Raw genomic sequence first — 25,905 nt, 5'->3', positions numbered from 1 at the left:
GTTAGGCGGTACCGGGATTCGAACCGCTGACTTTTCGATCGACAAGCTCACCGAGAGCGGTCAAAATGTATTTTAACATTTTTCTTTAGATAAATAAACCAAAGAAGTTAACTGAATGGCAATAAAGGCTTGTTGGAGGGGCCTTTCAGCCCAAAATTGCTCATGGTTTGACACACACCCTCAAAAAAATTGTCACCACCAAATAAAAACAACCCAGCATTGACGCAGCTCATTTTAACACCATTTTAATTTATGCTTTTATTAACTTTTTACAATGTCTGTTAGTGCTTAAGGGAGTAGAACGGCAGGATATATATAAATCAAATTTTAAAAAAATAACAATCAAAAGGAAAGGCATCTTGGCACCATGTACTTCATCGTACTAGCAGCAAAACAAAAAAACAAACAAAAAAAATGGCAAATTGCTTTAGAAACCAATAGCTACAGGGGTGAAATGCTCTGAAGTCTGCTACCGTTTCGCTTCGCTACCGGTTTGTTTCCCGCGCACATGTGCACTGCAGGCGCCACCGCGCAGCGCTGAAAAATGAGTATTAAGAAGCCTTTTTGGAGTCTGCAAAGATAAGAACAACGGCGAGAGGGGGAACAGCTGTGCTGCGCGATTTAGATTCGCTAGAAAGCAAGATTTCCCGCTTTTCGAATATAAATCGCGCAGCACAACTAATCGTCGGAAATGCCGCTTTGCCCGAACTGGTAGCATTTTTTTTACTACCGGTTCGGGCAAACCGGTCTGAACCGGTAGCATTTCACCCCTGAGTAGCTATTGTTTTTAATAGCCACCATTCCTAAAGTTGAACTTAAACTTAGATATGTACACATTAGGCTAAGCCAGAATTTAACTATTGTTTATTGAAAAAAAAAGAAAACCATGCCACATAAACCAAGATTTTCAACCTACAACGGTTGGAGGTTCACACAGACTATGCTAAATTCAAACACTTGTGCCTTAAACAGAGGTCGGACGAGATCTGACCTCTCGGTTGCTTTAAACTTGGATCTTTTCAGACGTGTGGGCTTTAACTCCCAGAATTCCCATTGGCTGGGGAACTCTGGGAGATGAAGTCCAGCCGGAGAACTCTGGGAATTGGAAGTCCGTTGCAGCTTAAAAGTTGCCAACTTCGAGAAACAGTGGACTAGATGGTCTCCGAGACCCCTCCCCTCCCACCTTTGAAAAAGCGATACGGCGGCTTAGCGTGTTGCGTGAAACGAAAAGTTGTGCGTGCGTTTGCAGAAAAGGCAAAAGGACTCTGGATAACAGCAATTGTACGATTGCTTTCCTTTTTAGGCCCATCATAAACTCGCGACCTGCACATTTTGTAAATCGATGCAAATATTATGAAAGAGGAATTTGCAGTTCAGCAAAACCAGCTAAAGGAATGCCTTTAGCCAACTTCTCTTTCTTGGAAAAATTGGGAAGACAGAAACAGTTTCTCTGCCATTTCAGCTTCTAAAACACACCTCCCCTTCAATGACATGGCAACGCTGCCCTGACAATTTTCCTATGATTTGGAAAAAAATAATATATATATTTTTTTAAAGGCAGAGACATGGCGACACCCAGCTTGACATGTGGTTGGGTTGGGAAGCGAATTATCCAAGTCTGCATGTGTGGTGCGAAGATTAAGGTGCAGAGGAGTAAATTAAAATGAGTGAAGTGACTCAAAATAGAACTAGAGCTTGTCATTTGAAAAGCCTGCCTGTGGGCACGCTCACAAAATGTCTACCAAGATGGGCAGGACCAGGTGCGATAAAGCGCTCATCGATCAGCAGGTGAGGCAGCCCCCCCCCCAGATGTTGAAGCTAGTGCAGCAGGTCAAATAATCTAATTATTTAGAAGGATTTTTTGCAGGCGAGACACACAGAGAAAGGAGACTCAAAGGCATTAGGCAGGCCAAGTATAAAATGACTGGCGACCAAAGAAAAATTCAAACTAGAAGAGCAGATTTTTGCTCCTTGTAGTAACCCCGGTTAAAGGGATTTTAACTCAACCGTCCAAATGCAAAAAGCGTAAAACCTAAAATGCCTGGAGGCCAAAATATTGCAAAAACTACACAGCTTGGTTTGGTCATTCAGGGAGGCCGAATGAAAGGGGGGAAAAAATCAGGAGACCAAAAGGAAAATATTTCTGCGGGCAGCCAGAGATAAACGGTGGAACTCCCTGCCCCAAGATTATTTAACGCAAGAAAAAGGTCGCCTTCGCGCACCACACTAAAGTGCAGCCGATTTTGGCTGCTCCGTGTTGTGCAAACTCAGCTGTTGCAAATTGCAAAATACAACAGGACAATATGCCCTTAATTGCGGCTCATCCATGATTAAATAAACTATAATTCAATTCAAACTCTTTTAACAAAAGCTAAACCGATCTTACAGAGGCTCCTGGCTTAAGGGTAGGACAGATTTGTGAAACTCCCCCACTTTTGCTCATTTTTAAAAAATAAAACTAACTTTGAAAGGGGGGATAACAAGATGACAAGAAAAGAGAGAAAACTACAGACGTGTCGATTGGCAACTGTTTTCTGCTTTTTCTCTTTTCTTTTCCTTCCCCCTAAACTGAACAATAAACCAGCTGCCCTAGGAAAAACAGCAGGGGCTGAAAAACAGAACAGGGTGCCCAGAAATTAATTGGGAACATTATAAAACCACCAATGCTCCTCTTATCTTTTTCGAAACATGGGACACAGGGAAGCTTCTCCTTTCCAAATTATGAGAATTTTTTTTTGCTTCTGGGGTTTGAGAGCAAAATTTGCAATTGTTGGGCACCTCGGCAAAAATCACAATAAATCTCGCTGCCGGTCCGATTTTAAGAGGCCCTGCTGAATTATTTTCGAGCTGTTTTAGACCCCCGTTTCCTTGGCCCCGAGATAACCGGGTTCAAATCTGAAGCACTGCCTTTTTCTGCGTCTTGAAAGGGACCGGCAGCCTTATGCAAGAGAGATGCTGTGAAAATCTCCGAGCGAAAACAAGCTTTCACAACAACAGATGGACTAGGATAAAAGGAGCGTGAGGACACCCACTAAGGGACAAAGCGTTCCTTTGTTGGGCGAAGGAAGGATTTATTTGTGATTCTCTTGCAAACAACGCTCCACAAATCTTTCTAGGTTATCCTGGACATGGAAGGCAGATGTCGGATAAACTGTTAAACAAGGCTCTTGGGGAAGGGTGGAAATAAAGAAATAGAAAATAAATAAAATCAATGGAAAACGGGGAGACACCCCCAAAAACAGTCCATTTTAGTGTCTCATCTCATCCGTACCTGTGTTTTTCTGAGCTGGGGTGTGCAAATCTCTCTCTCTTAAAAAAAAAATAAAAAAAATCACCCCTCCCATTTCTGCAAAAAGAGTTGAAAACTCTTAACATTGCTAAGTGGCTCAACTTAACATTGAATTCAGACAATATGGTGAAAATTGTGGCTTTGCCAGGGATCGCATCGTTTTCCTGTCAAGGAAAAAAAAAAAAATACAAAAAATATATCACAATTTGGCAGCCACGAATTGTGATGCTGGGAAAATTTGGAGCATCTGTTCCGGCATTCTCTGATGCTGTACAGCCAGAAATTGTGCAAGCTACATTTTTTTTTTTTTTTGGCTTTCTGCATTGTGAAACCCGAGGAGTGCTAGGACACTTCATTTTTTAAAAAAAATCAAAAACCACCGAAATTTAGCCCCGATTCTGACTTTTGTTTGCATTGCAACACAGATGGCCTTCTTGGTGCGTCATACGGCTCTTTCGCAGGGGTGTTTCGAAGGCCGATTAACAACCCTAGGCAACTGAGCCGACATTAACCTAATTCCCACCTACCCCCGTGGCACAAAAGAAAAGTACGATCAACACAATTTTTGGTTGCTATGATTTTTGGTTTACCCCACCCCACCTGTCCTCCTTCCTTTAGTAAAGGGCGATGTGTCAATAATTAGGAATTTGTAATGCAGGATTAGTGTAGTGTGGCAGCGACGAAGAAGGAACCCGTTTCCAGGTTTGGTGGAACTACGGACTACATCTCCCATGCTCCTCCTCCCGCTCTTCCAGCAGGCCAGCGGTTGTGCTGGAGGAGGGCAACAAAAGCAGTTTAGCCGAAGGTTGTTGCAAGCGCCAACGTCGGGTGTTGGGATGCGTCGAAGTTAGTAGGCTGGGAACAAGCGTACTGTTCATAAATCGCACTCCTCGGTGATGAAGAAGGAACATGTTTCCAGGTTTGGTGGAACTGCAGATTCTATCTCCCATGCTCCTCCCTCTTTTCCTCCTCCAGCACACCTATGCTGGAGGAGAGGAGGGAAAGAAAGCTGTTGAGAAGATTGTGGTGCCCCAGGGTGCAAAAGTCAACGTCGGGAATTGTGACGCACGACGCATCGAAGTTAGTTAATGGAGAGGTTGGAAGCAAGGGTACCCCTTCATAAGTTGCATCTTTCCTCGGATGTACACACAGATCCCCAACTTCCACCTCACAGAGCCCACTCAACAACAATACCCCTCCTTCCACAAATTGCCTTGCTTTTAGGACTCCTTTCACAGACAGGCCCTCCTCATGTCAGAATTTCCTGCCTGCCGGAGTCCTGCATGTCCGCTTCCGAAGTCTGGTGCTTCTCCATCACCCCCAGAACGTCATCCAAAATAGAGGGTCCCAGATCTACGTGAAGGGAGAGCAGGGATCCTGCGTGGGATAAGAAAGATTCTTCTCTTTTCTCCCCCTCGGCAAAGCCATTCAGAGGGGCAGGAGACTTGGATTCCTCAAGGGCTTCGGAAGCCCAACCGTTGTTGGCCAGATGTTGAGCGTGCATTTCCGTCGGCGGAGCAGCATGGTCTTTGTCATCCAAGTGAAGACGGGGCGGCTTGGGCGGGGCTTGGGCGGAAGGTAAGGTCAGCGCCTGCAGGCCGCCGATGATCGGTAGAGAAATGGCGTTCTTGAGCAGCGGCGAAGGGATGTCCAACGACAGCGGCTCGTATCCCGAGAGCGTCGAAGTCCGCGAGAACTCGAAGGGCACTACATAGTGTCGGTTCCCGTCGGCGTCCACCTTCTCTGATCTGGGCAGGAGATGGAACTTGCCTTGAAGGAAAGAGATGTCCCCGAACATGTCGCTCTCTCCCTGACTCCCGATGTGGATCGTGTGCCGGAAATCTCCCAGGGGAGGGCTGATCATCTCGGATGAGAGAATGTCGCGCAGTTTCTCCTTTTTGCCTCGACGGCTCCCTCGCTTTAGATAGATGGGCACTTTGGTGGCAGCCATCTTGCCCAACACTAGAACGCAGGAGAGAAGAAATGGAGGATTTGAAGGGTCAATGTCAACTTGCAAAGCTTTCAAGTTGCCATGAGCAGGAGGGAGAACTGATAGAGCTGATTGATTTCCCTAACTGAAGTGCATTCCATACATTCTTCCTGACCGCAATCAGAAGGAGGGTGTTGGATTTCACAGCCAGCCAAAGTGGTTAATTGGAGAATGTGATTTATGACATGGCCAGAGAGGAGGGGAGAGACAGGGTCATAGGGGAACGTAAATCTACGTGGGATTAGTTCTAACTGCATCCGAATATTGCCGAAATGGTGCTCCTAATAAATGACTGTATTTCTTTTGAAGTTCGGCTCATGGCTCATGAATTAATTAGGGCATCTTTCGGAAACTTCACAGTCAGGTTGGACCATCAGAAGCTAATCAACTGGGCAGTTGGAAATGCATAGACCGAGCCCTATCTGTCCAAAACTGGATCCCGCCATGTTTGAGTTTAGTGGTTAAGACTCCAAGGTAGAAACCAGGAGACGGTGAGTTCTAGTCCCACCTTAGAGATGACAGCCAGATGGATGATTTTGGCCAAATCACCAGGAGATGGTGAATTCTAGTCCCATCTTAGGCATGAAAGCAGACTGGGTGACTTCTTAGGCCAATCACCAGGAGACTGGGAGTTCTAGTCTCGCCTTAGGCATGAAAGCCAGCTGGATGACTTTGAACCAGCCTCTCTCCATCAGCCCAATTCACCTCACAGGTGAGGTGTTGTGGGGGAAAATAGAAGGGAGGTGCGTTGGCATAAGTTTTGCCGCCTTGACTCATTTGCAAAAAATAATAAAGGCGAGATATAAATAAAATAAAATAAAAATGCAAGCAAAACTCACCTCGGAAAGACCAATTTCCCCAAATCTGCTCGGCGCAGAGGGTCTTCGGTGGGGGGGGGGGTGTTCCCCTTTCGGTGCGAGGCTTTGAAGAAGCCTCGCCTTGTAGATCCACAGGTGTGACGCTCAGCAGGGAAGCCTGAGCACCATTCTAACCTTCTGCAGATCGACCAACTCTTGTTCTCGTGCTCGAAAAGAAAACAGAACCTGGGCAGGATTTCAGCCGAGTCCCATCGTCTCAGTCACGTGCAAGGAACTGAAGGGGGAAGAAAAAAATAAACCAGTCCTATGAAATTAAAATAATCACTCAAGGACACAAAAATGAGGAACCAAAATTAATATCATTACATAAATATCGTTATATAATGAAGGATATATATAGATATAGATATACGGATATACAAATTACCGATGTAGCTCCATTCATAAAGCTCAAGTTGCATGACTTGATTTTAGTGTATAGTTTATATATAGTTTGTTTTTATATATGTATGTTTGTATATGTATGTTTGTTTATCGTTAATAAAAAAAAATTAAAAAAAAAGAAATTAAAATAATCACTTCTGGAGGCTGAGCGGATCCCTCAGTGAGGGATTTAAACCCAGCTCTTCGCAGCCAGTTGTTGTGTAATCTCTGATTTCAGGAGAGAGGTCATCATCTCAGCTGAACGTGAACTCTTAAACCGTCATTCGTGACTTAATGTATCAGAGAACCCAGTCACGATTGGGGCTTAAGAGGCTCGCTTAAACACGGATGACAAACCTCTCACCGAAGTCATTGTATGTTTTCAGATAGGATGCTGGTTTTGATGGATGTTTGCCAAGGCACTCAGTTACAAACCAGGAGACGGTGAGTTCTAGGCCTGTCTTAGATATGGAAAGATGTCTGGGGGACTTTGGGCCAATCCCCAGGAGACGGTGAGTTCTACTCCTATTTTAGGCATGAAAGCCGGCTGGGTGACTTTGGGCCAGTCCCTCTGTGTCAGTCTGACCCACCTCACAAGTTTGTTGTTGTGGGAAAAATAGGAGGAGGAGGAAGTTGTGCTGCCTTGATTTATTTATAAAAATAATAAAGGTGGGATGGATGGAGATAGATAGATAGATAGATAGATAGATAGATAGATAGATAGATAGATAGATAGATAGATAGATATAAATATTGGTAGATGATATAGATGATAGATAGATTAGATAGATAGATAGATAGATAGATAGATAGATAGATAGATAGATAGATAGATAGATAGATAGATAGATAGATAGATAGATAGATAGATAAATATTGGTAGATATAGATGATGATGATATATCTTTAGATAGATAGATATAAATATTGGTAGATGATATACATGATGATAGATGATATAGGTTGATAGATATTGGTAGATGCTATAGATGATGATAGATAGATGATAGATATTCTATAGCTAGATAGATAGATTACATAGAGCCTTGGTAGTACAGTGGTCTAAAGCACCCTGTTATTAAGACCAGCTGCCTGCAATTACTGCAGGTTCGAATCTCCCCAGGCTCAAGGTTGACTCAGCCTTCCATCCTTTCTAAGGTAGGTAAATTGAGGACCCAGTTTGTGGGGGCAATAAGCTGACTTTGTATAAATATACAAAAGGATGAAGGCTATTGCTGAGCACATTGTAAGCCGCCCTGAGTCTCCGGAGAAGGGCGGCATATAAATCAAATTAAAAACAAACAAACAAACAAAAAAAACATAGATGATAGATTAGAGAGATATAGATGATAGATAGATAGATAGATAGATAGATAGATAGATAGATAGATAGATGGAGGCACTGCCAATGGAGACAAAAGCAGGCATTATGCCACTTGCTTCTCAGTTCCTGGGATTACAGGTAGTCCTTGATTTACAACCCTTTATTTAGTGGCCATTTGAAGTTACAACGGTACTAAAAAAAAAAAAAAGTGACATGACCATTTTTCATACTTACGACGCTTGCAGCATTCCCCGTGGTCACTGATCAAAATTCAGGCACTTGGCATTTGGCTCATATTTACGATGCTTTATAAGTGGCCCCACAATTTATGGCCAACCCAGGGAAACGAAAACGTGTCGTTAAAACAGCACAGCCCTTAAATAAGGCATCCAGCGAAGCAAGGGAATAATGAAATCGTGCGACTGCCTCCAACTTTTTTTTTTGCCGTGGCCGTTAAGCAAAACCATGGTCGTTCAGTGAGACATCACAACAGAAGCCTGAGCTGGGAAGGTCACCCATGGTGATCACGCAACCCTAGTGGGGGGGGGGGATGCTGCAATGGTCACAAGTGCGAGGACCAAGTCATTCCCCCTCCCCAGGGCCGCTGCAACTCAGAACAGCGGTGGAACGAAACGGTCGTTAAGTCGAGGACTACGTGTAATTTTCGTTTCCGAGTTAAAGTAAACAAGATTAATCACAAAAACAATGATTATTTTGCACTCGGTGGTAAAACCCTGAGCTGACCTGTCCAGTCCTATATATATTTTTTTTCCCCCTGCTTGATTTAAGCTATATTAAGTCCTACCCAGTCTTTAACCGAGATAATTATGGGGTTTTATTTACCTCCAATTATCCTTAGGTTGACTCAGCTCTGAGACGTCTTCCTGGGTGGCCCAGGGTGGCTACCGTCCTTCACCACATCCCTTGCCATTTAGCCCGCCTCTAGAATAACAGAGTGGGAAGGGACCTTTGGAGGTCTTCTAGTCCAACCCCCTGCTTAGGCAGGAAACCCTACACCGCTTCAGACAAATGGTTATCCAACCTCTTCTTCAAAACCTCCGGCCTCGCAGGCTTGTTGTGCGGAGAAAGGAGCCAGCAAGGAGTCTGCTTGGGATGCTAGTTAACAGGTAGTTTTTGACTTACGACAGCTCACTGAGTGACCGTTCAAAGTTACAACGGAAAAAGTGACTTTATCAACGTTTTTCACACTGATGACGGTGGTTAGCATCCCCATGGGTCAAAACTGAGACGTTTATGACAGTTGCAGCGTTCCCGTGTGTGTGTGTGTGTGTGTGTGTGTGTGTGTGTGTGTGTGTCATGTGATCCGCTTTTGCGCTCTCTCTCTCTCTCTCTTTCCCTCTCTCTCTCTTTCCCTCTCTCTCCCTCTTTAAAATACAGTATTGCAGCCTAAATCTGCCCACCGCCAGGAGTTTGATCCTGACCAGCTCAAGGTCGACTCAGCCGTCCGTCCTTCCCAGGTGGGTAAAATGAGGACCCGGATGGTTGGGGGCAAATATGCTGACTCTGCAAACTGCTTAAAGAGGGCTGTGAAGCACTGCGAAGCGGTATATAAGTCTAAGTGCTATTGCTTTCTTGCTTGCTTTCTCTTTCTTTCTCTTCTTTCCTTCTTTCTTTCTCTCTCTCGCTTTCTTTCTGTCTTTCTTTCCTTCCTTCCTTCCCTTTCTTTCTCAATGGCTATAATACAGCATTGCAGCCTAACTCTCCCCACTCCTCCCCAGGAGTTCGATCCTGACCGGCTCAAGGTCGACTCAGTCTTCCGTCCTTCTGAGGTGGGTAAAATGAGGACCCAGATTGTTGGGGGGCAAGAGGCTGACTCTGTAAACCACTTAGAGAGGGCTGTAAAAGCACTGTGAAGCGGTATATATGTCTAAGGGCTACTGCTATGGCAAGGAAGCTCGTAAAAATGGGGCAAAATCCACTTAACAACAAACATTTTCGGCTCAATTGTGGTCATAAGTCAAGGACTATCCGTGCTCGGATTTGGATGCTTTCGGACTGCTAGCTGGGCAGGAACTGGAGTTCGCCCCGTCTTGTCGAGGTCTCGAACCCGGGCTTTGACACACACTGAGCTATCGCGCCCCTATCTAAAATACGGGGTTGCCAAAAAAGATTAATTTGGGGCCTGCAATGGGTCTCCTTAAGCTCACGATGAGAAGCCAACAAGTGTGATTGGAAAGATTTGGCAGGATCCACAATGGAGGAATTGCTCGGGGAACGTTGATGGACCTTACTCGAGGGTCTCCTGCTGGGAAAAGAGGGTTGGACTAGAAGACCTCCAAGGTCCCTTCCAACTCTTTATTTCGTTTTCGATTTTGAGAGGGTCCAATGGGCCCGTGAGACTGGAGAAAACGGCAAGTATCTGCAGTTACGGCTGACTGCAAAGTCCTTACGATTTACGATTTTGATGACTAGACAAGGCTAGATTACAGAAAAGATTACGGAAGAGTTTTGCTGTAACCAATAAAGTCCAAAGTACTCATAATCATCGTTATAATCGCCGTAAAGAAGCTCAAAAGTTATTTCTTTCGTTTTTACTTTGCCTTTTTCTCTTGCGCTTCTATCTCCCGTTTCATTTTTTTAATATATAAAAATATGTGTGTGTATACACACACATATACACACAAACACGTTAAGTATATGTGCGTGCCTGTTTGCACACACACACACAAAAAAAACAGATGTAATTGACCCAGAAGGCTGACCCCCTGTGCTTTAACAGTTAATTGAATCCTTTCTTTAATTAAATCTTTTTAATTAAATGTAATTAAAAGCCTTCCTTTATGGTCTGTTCCTTCCTGAACTTTTCTTCACCTAATAAGATCGGAGTTTGAAAAACAGCCATGGCTGAAATTATAACCTGTTGCTCAGGCTATAATCCAAAGGATGGATCTCTTATTATTCTATTTTTGCAAGGCAAAATTCCCCAGCCAGCCTTCCTTCCCTCTCATCCACCTTCCTTCCGTTATTTTTTCCTTGTATCTTCCTTCCTCTCATCTTCCTTTCATCCATCCATCTTTATTTCCTTCCTTCCCTCCAATCTTTCTTTTTTCCCTTCCTTTTTGGTTTCCTTCCTTCTCCCTTCCATTCACCCCATCTTTATTTTTTTCTTTTATCTTCCTTCTTTCTCTCCCTTCCTCTCACTAACCTTCCTTTCTTCCTTCCCTCCATCTTTATTTTTTCCTTCCTCTCTTCTCTCCTTCCTTCCTGCCCCACTCCTTCTTTGCCCTATTTCCCTCCTTCCTTCCTTTACTCTCTTCTTCTAACCTTCCTTCCATCTTTATTATTTCCTTCCTTTTATGTTCCTTCCTTCCCATCTTTTTTCTTTCCTTCTTCCTTCCTCCCTCGTTCCCTTTCTTTTCCCTTCTTTCCCTCCATCTCTTTCTATTCCTTCCTTCTCTCCTTTCCTCTCACTAATCTTCCTTCCTTCCTTCCATATTTATTTCCTTCATGTTCCTTCCCTCCCATCTTTATTTTTTCCTTCCTTTTAATATTCTTTCCTTCCCTCTCCTTCCTTCCTCCCCTTCTTTTCCCTTATTTCCCTCCATCTCTTCCTTCCTTTTCTCCCTTCCTCTCCCTAACCTTCCTTCCCTCCATCTTGATTATTTCCTTCCTTTTATGTTCCTTCCTTCCTTCCCTCCCTTCCATCTTTTTTCCTTCCTCTCTTCTTCCTTTGCTCCCCTTCTTTTCCCTATTTCCATCCATCTTTCTATTCCTTCCTTCTCTCCCTTCCTCTCACTAATCTCCCTCCCTTCCATCCATATTTTCTTCATGTTCCTTCTTTATTTTTTCCGTCCTTTTTATCTTCCTTTTTTCCTTTTTAATCTTCCTTCCTTCCTCCCCTTCTTTGCCCAATTTCCCTCCCTCTTTCTATTCCTTCCTTTTCTCCCTTCCTCTAACCTTCCTTTCTTCCATCTTTATTATTCCCTTCCTTTTATGTTCCTTCCTTCCTTCCCTTCCCTCTTTTTTCCTCCCTCTCTTCTTCCTTCCTCCCTCGCGCTCCTTCTTTTCCCTTCTTTCCCTCCATCTCTTTCTATTCCTTCCTTCCCTCCGATCTTTCCTCCTCCTTCCCAATCTCCTTCCTTTCTATTCCCCCCCCTTCCTTTTTCTCTGACACCACAGCCAATATTATTCAGATTACAAATCGTTTGTTTTAAGGCCACGGAACAATCCCTTTTTCTCCTCCTTGCTAAAACAGCAAAAGGACATTCTTGCAAAAGAAGCAATCCGGGCCAAACTGGAACCAGCCCCGGGCCGCCTGCCAGCTTTGCCAACGTGCCAGGTTAATCTTTTTTAGCCGTTTCCATGCGATTCGGAGGAGGGCACACCCAACGTTTTTTTTTTTTTTTTTTTTACAGCAGCTGCCCTGTAAAACCAACTCAGCCTTCCTTCCTCATCTGACCCAGGTTTATGACCTTACCAGATAGAGAGCAAAAAGATATGGGGTTTTTCCACTGCTATTCTCCGCAGTCCTCGACTTACGGCCTCAATGAAGCCTGGAATTACGGTTAAGTCATTGAGGTTGTTAAGCGGATCACTGTGCAACCCACTATGTGTCTTTTATTTTTCTTTTTTTTGCAGTGGTTATTATTTATTATTATTTATTAAATTTATATACGGCCCTACTCCTGAAGGACTCAGGGCAGTGAACAGCCAAAAGATAAAATACACATAGTACAAATGTTAAAAAACCATTAAAAAAAATTGTTAAGTTGTTAAGTGAATCCATTTATCCAATGAGCTTGGGGTTTTTTTTGCCGACATCGAAAACCGTGGCCCTGTTCGCAAATGGCCGTCCTCAACTTACAACCCTATTCGTTTAGCGGCTGCTCAAGGTTACAACAGCACTGATTCGCAAGCGGTCCTCGCGCTTACGGCCGTCACGTGGTCAAAACCCAGTGACTTGGCAGCCTCCACGTATTTATGATGGCAGTGACCGCCGTTTGCGGCCGCCTCAGCCAGTTTCCGACAAAGCAATGGGGGGGGGGGGCGACCAGATTCACTTTAACGGCCACTTGATTCACTTAACAACACAGTCATTCGCTTAGCAACCTTGGCAACAACAATGACGAAAAAGATTTTAAAATTGGGCACAATTCATTGAACCACCTTAAACTAAGGTGTAGCAATGGAAATGCTGGTCGTAACTAAGTGTAGCAATGGAAATTCTGGTCGTAAACCGAGACCACCTTAAACTAAGGTGTAGCAATGGAAATTCTGGTCGTAACTAAGTGTAGCAATGGAAATTCTGGTCGTAAACCGAGGACCACCTTAAACTAAGGTGTAGCAATGGAAATGCTGGTCGTAACTAAGTGTAGCAATGGAAATTCTGGTCGTAAACCGAGGACCACCTTAAACTAAGGTGTAGCAATGGAAATGCTGGTCGTAACTAAGTGTAGCAATGGAAATTCTGGTCGTAAACCGAGGACTACCTTAAACTAAGGTGCAGCAATGGAAATTCTGGTTGTAAACCGAGGACCACCTTAAACTAAGGTGTAGCAATGGAAATTCTGTGTAAACTAAGGGTAGCAATGGAAATTCTGGTCGTAAACCGAGGACTACCTTAAACTAAGGTGCAGCAATGGAAATGCTGGTCGTAACTAAGTGTAGCAATGGAAATTCTGGTCGTAAACCGAGGACTACCTTAAACTAAGGTGCAGCAATGGAAATTCTGGTTGTAAACCGAGGACCACCTTAAACTAAGGTGTAGCAATGGAAATTCTGTGTAAACTAAGGGTAGCAATGGAAATTCTGGTCGTAAACCGAGGACTACCTTAAACTAAGGTGCAGCAATGGAAATGCTGGTCGTAACTAAGTGTAGCAATGGAAATTCTGGTCGTAAACCGAGGACTACCTTAAACTAAGGTGCAGCAATGGAAATTCTGGTCGTAACTAAGTGTAGCAATGGAAATTCTGGTTGTAAACCAAGGACTACCTTAAACTAAGGTGCAGGAATGGAAATTCTGGTCGTAAACTGAGGACCACCTTAAACTAAGGTGTAGCAATGGAAATTCTGGGCGTAACTAAGTGTAGCAATGGAAATTCTGGTCGTAAACCGAGGACTACCTGTATTATGAATGGAAGGGCAAACTCAAGGAAATTTTCAATCATAAAACCTACAGTCCAGATGCTGGCCGAGGGTGGAAAGTGGCTTCCCACAGGCTCTTAAAAACCTCATCCCACAAATACACAAAACCACAATTCAACCTAATCCCAGCCTGACCGGATTAATAGAGCCCTCTGAGCTAAAGCAGGAAGCGTTTATTTATACTAAACATATACACAACTTTGCGTCTTGAACAAACCTTCACAGCAAAACCGGTAACACGACATAAAAACCTTCCATATCTGACTTCCCCCCACCCCACCCCCACCCAAAAAAGTTGTGAACACGGCCAGGATCACAGCTAAACCTGGTTTTAATTACATTTCCGTAGCACTTTTTAAAAAGACTTTCTAAATCCTCGTTTCGCCAACTTCCTTCTACCCGTTTGCATTCGAAATGACAAGCCTGGAATTCACGGGGTGGCTTTGATTGCCAAGCCATAAACTTCACGGGGGGGTTTGAACAAACCACGATCAAAACTTTTTTGTCTTAAGGGGAGGAACCAAACTCTTGGCGAGGCCCGTTTGGCTAAACCACCGAAATGCATCAAAATCGGCAGCTGCATTGAAATAGCCCTCGCCACACGGCAAACATGTCAGATGATTAAACCTGGTTAAAATGCTTTCAAAACCGCCTCGTTTCACAGCCCTGCAGCTACAGAAGGATAAGGCTTTTAAGATCTTATCCCTATTTAAATCCCGAGGAGGAATCCACCCCAGCTGTTCCTCAAATCCACCAGGACAGCTCTCAAAATATAAATATATATATATATATATATATATATATATATATATATATATATATATATATATAAACAAACCTCAATTATCCCACACCCAACATTTCCGTATCCATTTTAAGAAGCTCTTCAACTTAACCCCCTTTCCCCCCCACCTCTACCACACCACGCCTGGCTTAATTGCAGTTCAAGCTAGCTTAAAACCAGGATGGGGGTAAATGGGGCAGTTTAAATTATAAAGAGGGGTTTGCAGAAAACTTTTTTTTTTTTTTGGCACGCTGCGTGTCATGGGAAGGAAGGCGAGGGAAGAGGGGGGGGTGTCTTCGCCGACCACGGAGTTGGAAGGGTGGGTGATGAGGAAGGGGTGCTCCTCTCCTGCCCCCCCACTCTTGCTGGGATGTGTTCTTGGGATGTGAGTCAAGCCGAGAGAGAAAAAGAGAGAGAGAGAAGAGACACAGATAGATAGAGGGAGGGAAAGAGAAGAGGGAGAGGGAGAGAGAGAGAGAGAGAGGGAAGAGACACAGAGAAAGATAGAGAGAGGGAGGGAAAGAGAAGAAGGAGAGGGAGAGAGAGAAAGGGAAGAGACACAGAGAGAGATAGAGGGAGGGAGGGAGGGAAAGAGAAGAGAAAGACACAGAGAGAGATAGAGAGAGGGAGGGAGGGAAAGAGAAGAGGGAGGGAGAGAGAGAGAGAGAGAGAAAGGGAAGAGATAGAGAGATAGAGAGGGAGGGAAGAAAAGAGAAGAGAGAGGGAGAGAGAGAGAAAGGGAAGAGACACAGAGAGAGATAGAGGGAGGGAGGGAGGGAAAAAGAAAGAAGAGGGAGAGGGAGGGAGAGAGAAAGGGAAGAGACACAGAGAGAGATAGAGGGAGGGAGGGAGGGAAAGAGAAGAGAAAGAGAGAGAAAGGGAAGAGACACAGAGAGAGATAGAGGGAGGGAGGGAGGGAAAGAGAAGAGAAAGGGAAGAGACACAGAGAGAGAGGGAGAGAGGGAGGGAAAGAGAAGAGAGGGAGAGAGAGGGAAGAGACACAGAGAAAGATAGAGGGAGAGAGGGAGGGAGGGAGGGAAAGAAAAGAGGGAGAGAAAGAGAGAGAGGGAGAGTGTTACACGATTTGGCCGTGTTTGGAGATCGGAGCAGGCTTGAAGGAGACTCCACCCTTGTTGCGTAAGGCTCAGCATTACAACATCTGGAAAACAACACACACACACACACACACCCTCCAACACCCCCCCCCAAGCTGTCAGGTTGCACGTCCCAAATATAGCAAGGGGTGTGAAGCACGGCTCCCCAACGAGAGGCCCGGGCAGGTTTTCTGCTTTTTTTTTGGTTTTTTTGCACAAGCATTGTTTTCTCTTGCAAAAGGTTTGTCGTGCTTGTTAAGCTTTCCAGAATTTTCCTGCACCGAAAAGAGACAGAGAGAGAGAGAGAGAGAGAGAGAGAGAGAGAGAGAGAGAGAGAGAGAGAGAGAGAGAGAGAGAGAAATGGCCCCCCACCCATTTGTTAGGGGAAGAGATTGCCAAAGACTCAGCACTCTTCTGCCCTTCGGATGCCAAGCTATTTCGGCAACGTGCAATGCAGGTTTGTCCTCGACTTTACAACAGCTCGTTTAGGGACCGTCCAAAGTCACCCACGGCACTGGAATAAACACTACAGTTCATATTACGGTGACAAGAGTTGGAAGGGGGCCTTGGAGGTCATCCAGTCCAGCCCCCTGCTCACGGAGACCCTATACTAGGGATTCGAACCGCTGAACGGTCTGATCGACAAGCTCTGTGTCTTAGCCATCGAGCCACCTAGTCAGGCTAAAAGGGGACTTACGGCCATTTATTTTTCACACTTAACGACCGTTGCAATATCTCCGGAATCAAAATTCAGACACTGGGGCTATGGACTCAGATTTATGACGATGGTCGCAGGGGGTCCCCTGGGATTGCAGGATCCCCCCTTTTTGCGACCTTCCGACGGAGCCAAGTCCACGGGAAAGACAGATTCGCCAAACAACTTACTGACCCACTGCAGTGCTTCGCTTAATGACGGCGGCGGGAAAAGTCACAAAATGGGGCAAAACTCACTCGACAAATGCCTCGCTTAGCGACAAAAAAAACTTTGGGCTCCATTGTGGTCGTTTTAAGCAGAGGACAAGCTGTACATAAGAAAGGGAAGGGGGGGGGGAAATACACCCCACAATATTTTAATTTACTTTTAATTTAGAATGTTTTCTCCAATCGGATCTCCTCTGTGGATGCCGGATTACAAATTCCCAGAATGGTCAAGATTTTTAGAAGAGGTGTTGTTTGAAAGGTTGGACAAGGCTGATTCAGGACCCACAAAACACATACCTAGTTTTTTTCTCTCTCCAATTTTTGCACCCACTGGGACACGCAGCCATCCCGTGCCCCCCTTCCCTATATCTACGGCTTTGGGGTGGGCTGGGGGGGGGGGGAAAGAGGCCAGGTTGAAACATTTGGGGAAAGGAGGGAGAAGGGGAGGAAACGGGAGAAGCCTACCAAATGGCTCTTTTTTTTTTAAAGCCATTAATGGAGCCTCCAGATCCAGGAGCAGTCTATGGCGAAAGAGCAAAAAAACCTCCAGAGGCATGCCAGAGCCTTGAGGATGTTTGTTGAGGGAGGGGAAAAGACCTTTTGATGGGGAAAAGCTTTCCTACAAGACGACCAACGTTGAAATCCCAGCAGCCCATCATCCTCACCCCAAATCTGGATGAACGACATCCAATCTGCAAGGGGGGGGGGGTGAAGAACACCCAGACAGCCTCAGGCCAATTTGCAAAACATTGGGTGGGTTCACACGATCCTCTTGAAACCAGGATTATTTCCCCCCCCCCAAACCGACCCACAGCGATTCCATTTCCCCCCCCCCAAACAAACTGAGTTTTATTCGCTTAAAAATCCTGAGCCAATAATCCCGCAGCGATGCAATGAGAATCGTTCCTCGGGTTAAACCAATTAAACCAGGATTGTTGAACCAAGATTAATCCTCCAGCCTGGGTCATGGGGGAGTGGGCTTTTTCAAAGGGGGCTTTGTTGGGTTTTCTGGATGTTTGTTTGTTTTTTGTCTGCATTGGTTTGCCCAGGTTGGAAGTATTTGGAAAGAAAGAAGCAACTTTGCGGAAACAGATCGCAAATAATAAAACAAAAAAAAATATTACAACATAACAAAAAGCGAGCCAGCCCAAAAGGGAGGAGGAATAGAAGGGGGGGGGGGAAAGAACCTCGAAGGAAACAGCCCAAGCAAACTTTGAATCATGGTTAGCGCTGGGGGGGGATGGGTTTCCTAGCTTTGTCACCCCCCCCAAAAAAAGTTTATAAACAGCACATGGTTTGAATTAAAGTGGGGACGCTTTTGGAAGCGTCCCAGAAGCTAAAAAATAATAAAAAAATGCGGGTTTCGCTCACTCCTTTCCCAAGGAGGCAGGAGGAACCCCGCGTTCACACGTTCCCACACGTGTGGGAACGTGGGAACCGCGTCCGGAGCGCCCAAACTCGAGAACGTGAAGAATCAAGGATTGCAATTGATCCACGGGAGTGGCGAGGGGGGGGGGTAGTCCAGCAAGAACCCCCTCTGAGCATGGGCAGAGTGCTTTCTCTCCTTTCCCAGCCCCCCCCCCCACGCAATCAGGATTAGGTCCTATTTTAGGACCTAAAATAGGAACCTAATCCGAGCCGCGGAACCGCTTTGCGGGTCAGTAAACGGGGAGTGGGGTGGGGTGGGGTGGGGTCTCAACGTGGAGAATCCGCTGCATTGATCCATGGTGGGGAGGGGGGAATCCAGCAAGACCCTCTCTGAGCATGGACAGAGCGCTTTCTCTTAATTCCCAATGGGTGGGGAAAAAAAGAGGAATAAAGAAAGAAAAAGAAGAAAAGAAAGAAATGCAAGGGGGGGGGGAGAGAAGGAAAAAAAAAAAACACAGGATTTTCCCTGCAACAAACTTTGCATTCGTTGCTCCCTTGCAAAAGACTTACCCCAGCCAAGCGAGCTGCGTTCCCACGACCAATTCCCAGCAGAAAGATTAAAAGCCTCGCCGGCCAGCGCTTGCTACCCCTTAGGCCCCGCCCCTCCGCGCGCCCCAGCCAATCCGAGGCGGCTGCGATAAATCCGGACCGCCCCCTCCAAGCCCCGCCCCTACACACACACACACACACAAACACACACGAGATGCTTTTCACCTTGGAACTTTTCCTTGACAAACTTTTGCCTGGCTTCTTTTGGCTCGATCGTGGTCAACCGCTGGCTCGATCGTGGTTTATTCAAGGGTAGTTAGGGTGCGTTGTTTGCACACAAGAGTCTGCGAACCGAAGACTTGTGTCTAAAAAACCCGAACCACACAGAAAAGAGTTAAGTTTCACTGCAGGATGCAAAGATCTTTCCCTAGTGAACTAAACCATGGTTTGTGATTTAACCCTGATGCGTGTAAAGTCGCTGAGCCTAACATTTCCTAGCCGTTTTGGGGAGTTACTGTCTTTGTGCAAGCCTAGGGGTGTTTCTTTTCTAGAGTTTAGGGTGGTTGTTTTTTTTTAAAGGACTTTTTTTTTTAAAAAAAAATAGAAAATCATACAATTCTAGACCTCGAAGGAACCTTAAAGGTCTTCTAGTCCATCCCTCTGATCAAGGCAGGAGAGGAGACCATATATCATCTATGGACAAATAGCTGTTTGGAATGTCTTGCCAGCATTTTTCAGATACTGGGGAGAATCTTAGAGATCTATTATTCTAATGTTCCTTGAAACACCAAATTGATTTAATCATGGTTTGATGTTTCATTTTAAGACATCATCAGTTCTTGGCTTAGCCAGAAAGTGAACACGATTCTTCTCTTTTTTTTTTCTTTTTTTAAAATTTATTTTTATTGATTTTACAACAACACCTTCCTGGAGCCTTGGTGGCGCAGCAGACTAAAGGGCTGTTAAGTAGCACCAGCTGCCTGCAATGACTGCGAGTTCAAATCTCACCAGGCTCAAGGTTGACTCAGCCTTCCATCCTTCCGAGGTAGGTAAAATGAGGACCCGGTTTGTGGGGGCAATAAGCTGATTTTGTATAAAAAAAAGAACACCGCTTAGGGGGGGCCGAAAGCCCTACTAAGCAGGTAGATACAAAAGTATGAAGGCTATTGCTTAACGCATTGTAAGCCGCCCTGAGTCTTCGGAGAAGGGCGGCATATAAATTGAACCAATAAATAAATAAATAAATAAACATAACATACAAAACACAAACGATATTCTTTTTACATATCAGTTTGGTTCCTCTTACTTTCTACGCTAGACATTCCCCATTTTTCCTATCCTTTATTATCCTTACCTTTATCGTCCCTTTGTTTTTAATCCTTTACAATATTTTACACATTTCTCACCTTCTTCTCTCCATCGTTTATTCACATTTGCTTTCCCTGTCCTCGAGCCAATCATACCGCTTACTCCATACTTGATAATAGTCTGTATCTTCCTTTTTTTTTTCTTTCTTTCGTTAATTTATCCATCTCCGCACAGTCCCAGGATTTTCTTAATTATTTCTTCCTCTGTTGGGATCTTTTCACTTTTCCAGGACTGTGCATTAGACTATCCTTGCCGCTGTAATTATATGCAGAATCAAATATCTTAATTTCTTTACTGTAAATTCTGTTCAATATCCCCAGTAAAAAACATTTCTGGTTTCCAATTCACATTGTAGCCAATTATCTCTTTTATCCAACTTCTAGTTTTCATCCAATATTTTTTCGCATTGGGACGTGTCCACCAGATATGATAATATGTTCCGGGGACTTTTTTACATTTCCAATAATTTGGAGAGTTGTTCGGGAGACATTTTAGCAAGTCATACTGGGGTGAAGTGCGATCTGTAGAACATTTTAAACTAGTTTTCTTTGAATGCCATTGAAAGAGTCAATTCTTCTCAAAGGTAAGCTCTATTTATCTGTCTTTCTAACTCTTTGCAGGTTTAAAAATCAATCCTCCTTTGCAAACAAACGAACAAAATGTTCCCACCATGGATTTTAAGGTTAAATCAACTGGGAAAAATCTGCACTTTCAGGACTGATGTTTCTCTGTCTCTTAAATTCCTTTTTTTTTTTTTTTACAGGTGTCTGCGTGGAAGCAGCATTCAAAGGGTTTTGAGAAGTGGCCGCCCTCTGTTATTATCCATTTAAGTCCTCAATGATACGGAACAAATAAAATGCCAGGTTCAAAAGTGAAGAGATTTTCCAAAAAAATAATAATAATTTTAAGCTGCGCTATGGGTGGCCGAGAAGAATCTAGCATTTGCATTTCTGCTGGGGGGCGATCCCTCACAAGGTTGTTTTAATCATTTAAAATGCAAATTAAGAGATTTAAGCAGAATTCTTGGGAAGATTTTTTTTCCCATTCATTGCGTTTCCATGTGTCCGCATTTGCAACTTTGGAAGAATCAGGGGGGAAAAAATAAATAAAAGCAACATCTCTTAGAGACACGGAGCGGAAAATAAACAAATTCAAGATCCGTTTAGAGGAAATGGCTTTGCTGGATCGGCTAAAAATTTACAGTGTCCAGATCTCAAGGGCGGTATGGGTGTTGGAGTCATATAGATAGTCCTCTACTTATGACCACAACTGAGCCCAAAATTTATGTTGCTAAGTGAGACATTTAAGTGAGTTTTGCCCTGTTTTCTTACCACTGTTGCTAAGCGAATCCACTGCACACGGTCGCTAAATGAATCTGGCTTCCCCCATTGACTTGGCTTGTCGGAAGGTCGCAAAAAGGGATCACGTGACCCCGTGGACGCGGTGACCGTCATAAGTGTGAATCAGATGCCAAGGATCTGCGTTTCGATCACGGGACTTTGAGATAATACGACGGTTGTAAACGTGTGAAAAAATGGCCACAGCTCGCTTTTTTCCCAGCGCCGTTATAACTTTGAACAGGTCACTAAACAAAACTGTTGTAAATCGAGGACTATCTGTATTCTGTCCCAGCTTGCAGGATGGTTTGGTTGAAATTAAATCAAGCATTTTCCCAGGGAAAAATGGATTCTGCTTTGCCTTCAGCCATTTTCCCACCCATTTATCTCAATAAAGGGGAATTTTAAAAATGACAGGCTGCAAGAGGGGGATTGAATCAGGCAGCTGTTATAGGTTCTAAATCATGTGGGAGAAAAAAAAGAGAGGAAGAGAATTCAATGAAAATGCCCCGTGTTGCAAAACCTTGTATTGAATTCAACCTTGGCAGCTGCTGAACGCTTGGCACTTTCAATTTCTCTATCCTGAAACTGGGTTTCTAATTTTGCACCGTGCAAATGACATGTTTTTTTTTTCCCCACCTGGAAAAAAAACAATCTGAGTTTTTAGCATCATAAAGCAAAGTTTACAGCCGTGTTTTCCAACCTCAGCAACTTTTAAGGTGAATGGACTCCCAGAATTCTCCATGTTTTGAGATGGGCGCACTTCAGGTCCCAGAATCCCCCCAGCCTCCATGTTTTAATATGGACTTCAACTCCCAGAATTCCCCCAGCCTCCATGCTTTAAGATGGGTGGACTTCCACTCCCAGAATCCCCCAGCCTCCATGCTTTAAGATGGGTGGACTTCCACTCCCAGAATCCCCCAGCCTCCATGCTTTAAGATGGGTAGACTTCCACTCCCAGAATCCCCCAGCCTCCATGCTTTAAGATGGGTAGACTTCCACTCCCAGAATCCCCCAGCCTCCATGCTTTAAGATGGGTGGACTTCAACTCCCAGAATCCTCCGGCCAGCATGTTTTATGGACTTCAACATCCCAGCTGGGATTTCTGGGAGTGCAAGCTGTAGTTCGTGGCCAACATCCATGTCCTGTGGCTGATCTTCCCCCTCTCTGTTCTTCCCCTTCTATGACACACTTTTTGTATTTCAATATTTTCCTCTCCCATAGCAACAGTTGTTTTCTTAAGAACTGAACTGCACTCTGCCCGCTAAGGAAAATTAAACTTCTGAACTTACTACTTACTGTATTCCCTGGTAAGAGGTCAAACAAGCTACGAGCACTGGAAGGATTCTGCACAGGCAATTCCTTGACTTACGACCAACTTGTTTAGTGACCGAAGTTAGGTAGTCCTCGACTTGCAACAGCTCATTTGGTGACCGTCCAGTTACGATGGCACTGAAAAAAGTGACTTAGGATCGTTTTTCACACTTAACGACCGTTGCAGCAGCCCCGTGGTCAGGTGATCAAAATTCCAGACGCTCGGCAACTGCTTCGTACTTATGACGGTTGCATTCTCCCGGGATGATGTGATTCCCCTTTTGAAACCTTCTGACAAATCAATGGGGAAGTGAGATCCACTTAAACAATATTATTAACTTAACTGCAATGATTCACTTAACAACTGTGGAAAGAGGTCGTGAAATGGGGCAAAACTCCCTTAACAAAGGTCTCACTTAGCAACCTAAATTTTCAGGCTCTATATTGTGGTCGCAACTCAAGGACTAGGTGTATTGGGAAAAAAAACCTGACTTATGACCGGACTTTGCACTCGTGACCCTTGAGCGTCTCCGCGATCACGCCGAACCAAATCCAGGCACTCGGCAACTGGCGTGTATTTACGACAGTTGCAGGACCTTCCCAGCTAGCTACTGGCCAGCCGAGTGAATGGGAGAAACTGGTTTTGCTTAAAGACCAGACGCTTTGCTTAACGACGGCTGCGGCCGCTTTAACAATGGTTGCAAAAAAAGATTGTAAAATTGGGCACGGCTCAATTCAAAATCAGAGCCTTGATAGTACAGTGGTTTAATGCACCCTGTTATTAACACAGCTGCCTGCAATTTCTGCTGGTTCAAATCTCACCAGGCTCAAGGTTGACTCAGCCTTCCATCCTTTCTAAGGTAGGTGAAATGAGGACCCAGTTTGTGGGGGCAATAAGCTGACTTTGTATAAAATATACAAAAGAATGAAGGCTATTGCTTAGCGCATTGTAAGCCGCCCTGAGTCTCCGGAGAAGGGCGGCATATAAATCAAATTTAAAAAAAAAAAAAAACGCATTGCCCAGCAAATAGAAATTCTCTTTCCCCTTGCAAGTCGTAAAAGCGAGGACTATCTATTGTCGGTATTCCCCTCGAGCCGAAAATCTGCTTTGCTGTGCTGTTGTCGGTTTTTTTGCAAACGGTTTCCTTCCTTTGCAAGAGAAGCTTCTGGTTTTCTGCCTCATTCTAGGGATCCTTGAGAAACTCAAGAAGATTTAACCGTTGCTTGGCTGCTGAATTGATATTTCGAATTTAGCAGCAGCTCTAGAAAAAATTCGGATTGAAAATGGGGGCAGGCGGAGCCATCTAAGGAGCAACAGGGCTTGTTCACAAAAACACAAAACACAATTTTGAGCCTCTTAACCCCTCCAGAACTACAAGGTCACGGTGCTAACCATCAATCAATCAATCAATCAATCAATCAATCAGGGCTGGACTAGAAGATCTCCAAAGTCCCGTCCAGCTCTATTCTATTCTGAGTTCTAGTTGTTTCCCTTTCCGAGAATTTTGCAAGCATTCACTTCCGGTTAATATTTCTAGTTAATATTTCTGCAGAATTTGTTTTCCCTGCAGGTTTTCCGATCTTTTTCCCAAATTTCGCTGTCCGTTTTTCTGCATCACTATGTTCGGGTGAATTTCTGCAGAATTAAAATCTTGGAACGTGTGTTTTGGCAACGTAGCCTACAGAGTTGCGGCCGGAGAGCTTTCCTTATCTGTCTTCGAGCATGTCAAGATGAAGCGATATATTTGCAGAAGCCGGTTTGTATGTTTGCGTGTGTGTGTGTGTGAGAGAGAGAGAGGAACTAATCTTTCTTTGAATGCTATCCAAATTCTAGATTTTTGCAGATTATCAAGAGAACAAATTACGAAAATGAGAGGCTTTTCAAAATTAAAGAGAGGATGTTAAAAAAAATAGTCAGCGTGTTTGTAAAGTAAAAACATTGCAAAGTGAAAAAGAATTGTGGGGACTGAAGATTACATCTGTACATCTGGACAGAAGTCCTTGGAATCCTATTCGAGGTTAGCAAATGACCTTTGGTGTTAAAGTGGGACATAATTTCAAGCCTTGGAAAGGAGACCACCAAGAGATCACACAGCCAATTGCGGACTACACTGGGAAGCTGAAAACACATCCCTGCCATGGCTCACCACTTCCATATTACAGGTAGTCCTCGGTGTATGGCCACATTGAGCCCGACGTTTCTGTCGCTAAGTGAGCTTTGCCCCCATTTTACGACCATTTCTGGCCACGGTTGTTAAGTGAAGCACTGCAAGTTGTTAAAAGTGAATAACACGGTTGTTAAACGAATCCGACTTCCTCAACTTTGCTGGTCAGAAGATCCCAAAAAGGGAATCGTGCATGACCTTGGAGACACAGCAACTGTCGTAAATGTGAGTCAGTGGCCAAACGTCCGAATTTTGATCCCGTGACACCCCCACCCCACCCCCGGGACACCGCAACCGTCATAAATGCGTGCCAAAACATCGGGATTTTGATCCTGGGACCATGGGGGGGTGGGGGGGATGCTGCAAGTTTGAAAAACGGCCACGACGCTTGCCATTTCGGTCGCTAAACGAATCGTTGCACACTACCTTTATTTTTTTTTAAAAAAAACCTCCATATGCACCAATGTGCACACAGAGAGGATTTAAGCAAAATATATATTTCCTGCTCTTACAAAGGGCTTTCTGGAGAAATGCCGTTTAACGGGAAAGCCTTGGCAAGGAAAATCTGATTTTTTTGATTTCTTCCTCCGGCCAGCCAGGATGCGTCCCGGGTGGGCTGGGCTGGAAGGGAAGAGGGTGGGGGGGGGGAGAAATATTCAGGCTGGGCTGACCTTCGCCCTGCAGATTACGGGCGGCTGACTTCTGACGTGTCTCTCCGATATGACTTCAAGATCTTGGCATCTGCAGCAAGAAAAACAGCCCTTTTGGGGGGAGGGGGTCCCTGCGTCACTGGAGCGAAAGAGCGATATGGCCATTAGAAAGGAGGTTGGGGGTGGGGGGGAAATCCAGAAATCTTGCAAATTAATTCGGGGGGAAAAATTTGGATTTTCTCAAAACAGCAAAAGGAAATATGGTTTTCCCTCCCCTCGTTCGTCTCTCTTTTGTTTTTCCTGGGAATGATCACAAGGGGAAAAAACACTTCACACCCAGATTTTGCACTGGAAATTCCATCTTCTGAGATACATGGAAGGGTCAAGTTAATCCGGGGGAAAAGA

At 44.6% G+C, this 25,905-nt stretch overlaps 1 protein-coding gene across 3 annotated transcripts; it reads right to left on the bottom strand.

Annotated features, from left to right (window-relative positions):
• Positions 1–229: 229 nt before the first annotated feature.
• CDC42EP2 (CDC42 effector protein 2) lies at positions 230–25,905 on the bottom strand. Of its 3 annotated transcripts, XM_087880929.1 has the most exons (4): positions 20,073–25,905; positions 18,892–19,031; positions 6,119–6,371; positions 230–5,251 (listed from the first exon to the last, which is right to left on the bottom strand). In XM_087880929.1, exon 4 carries the CDS (start codon positions 5,238–5,240, stop codon positions 4,539–4,541), a length of 702 nt encoding a protein of 233 aa, XP_087737055.1. In that variant the 5' UTR covers positions 5,241–5,251; positions 6,119–6,371; positions 18,892–19,031; positions 20,073–25,905; the 3' UTR covers positions 230–4,538. The 3 variants fall into 3 exon arrangements, with proteins under 3 accessions (XP_087737055.1, XP_087737054.1, XP_034280333.2); XM_087880928.1 differs by having other exon boundaries at positions 18,892–25,905; XM_034424442.3 differs by lacking the exons at positions 18,892–19,031; positions 20,073–25,905 and adding an exon at positions 18,688–18,755.

Source organism: Pantherophis guttatus, chromosome 18 (assembly GCF_059756535.1).
Source record: "Pantherophis guttatus breed Tessera chromosome 18, ASM5975653v1, whole genome shotgun sequence".
NCBI classification, from domain to species: Eukaryota; Metazoa; Chordata; class Lepidosauria; order Squamata; family Colubridae; genus Pantherophis; species Pantherophis guttatus.
This window is presented reverse-complemented; position numbering and strand designations above follow the sequence as displayed.

What these genes read in the sequence shown, in the direction of transcription:
- CDC42EP2 (XM_087880928.1), bottom strand. Translation starts at nt 5,240, where the DNA reads ATGGCTGCCACCAAAGTGCCCATCTATCTAAAGCGAGGGAGCCGTCGA.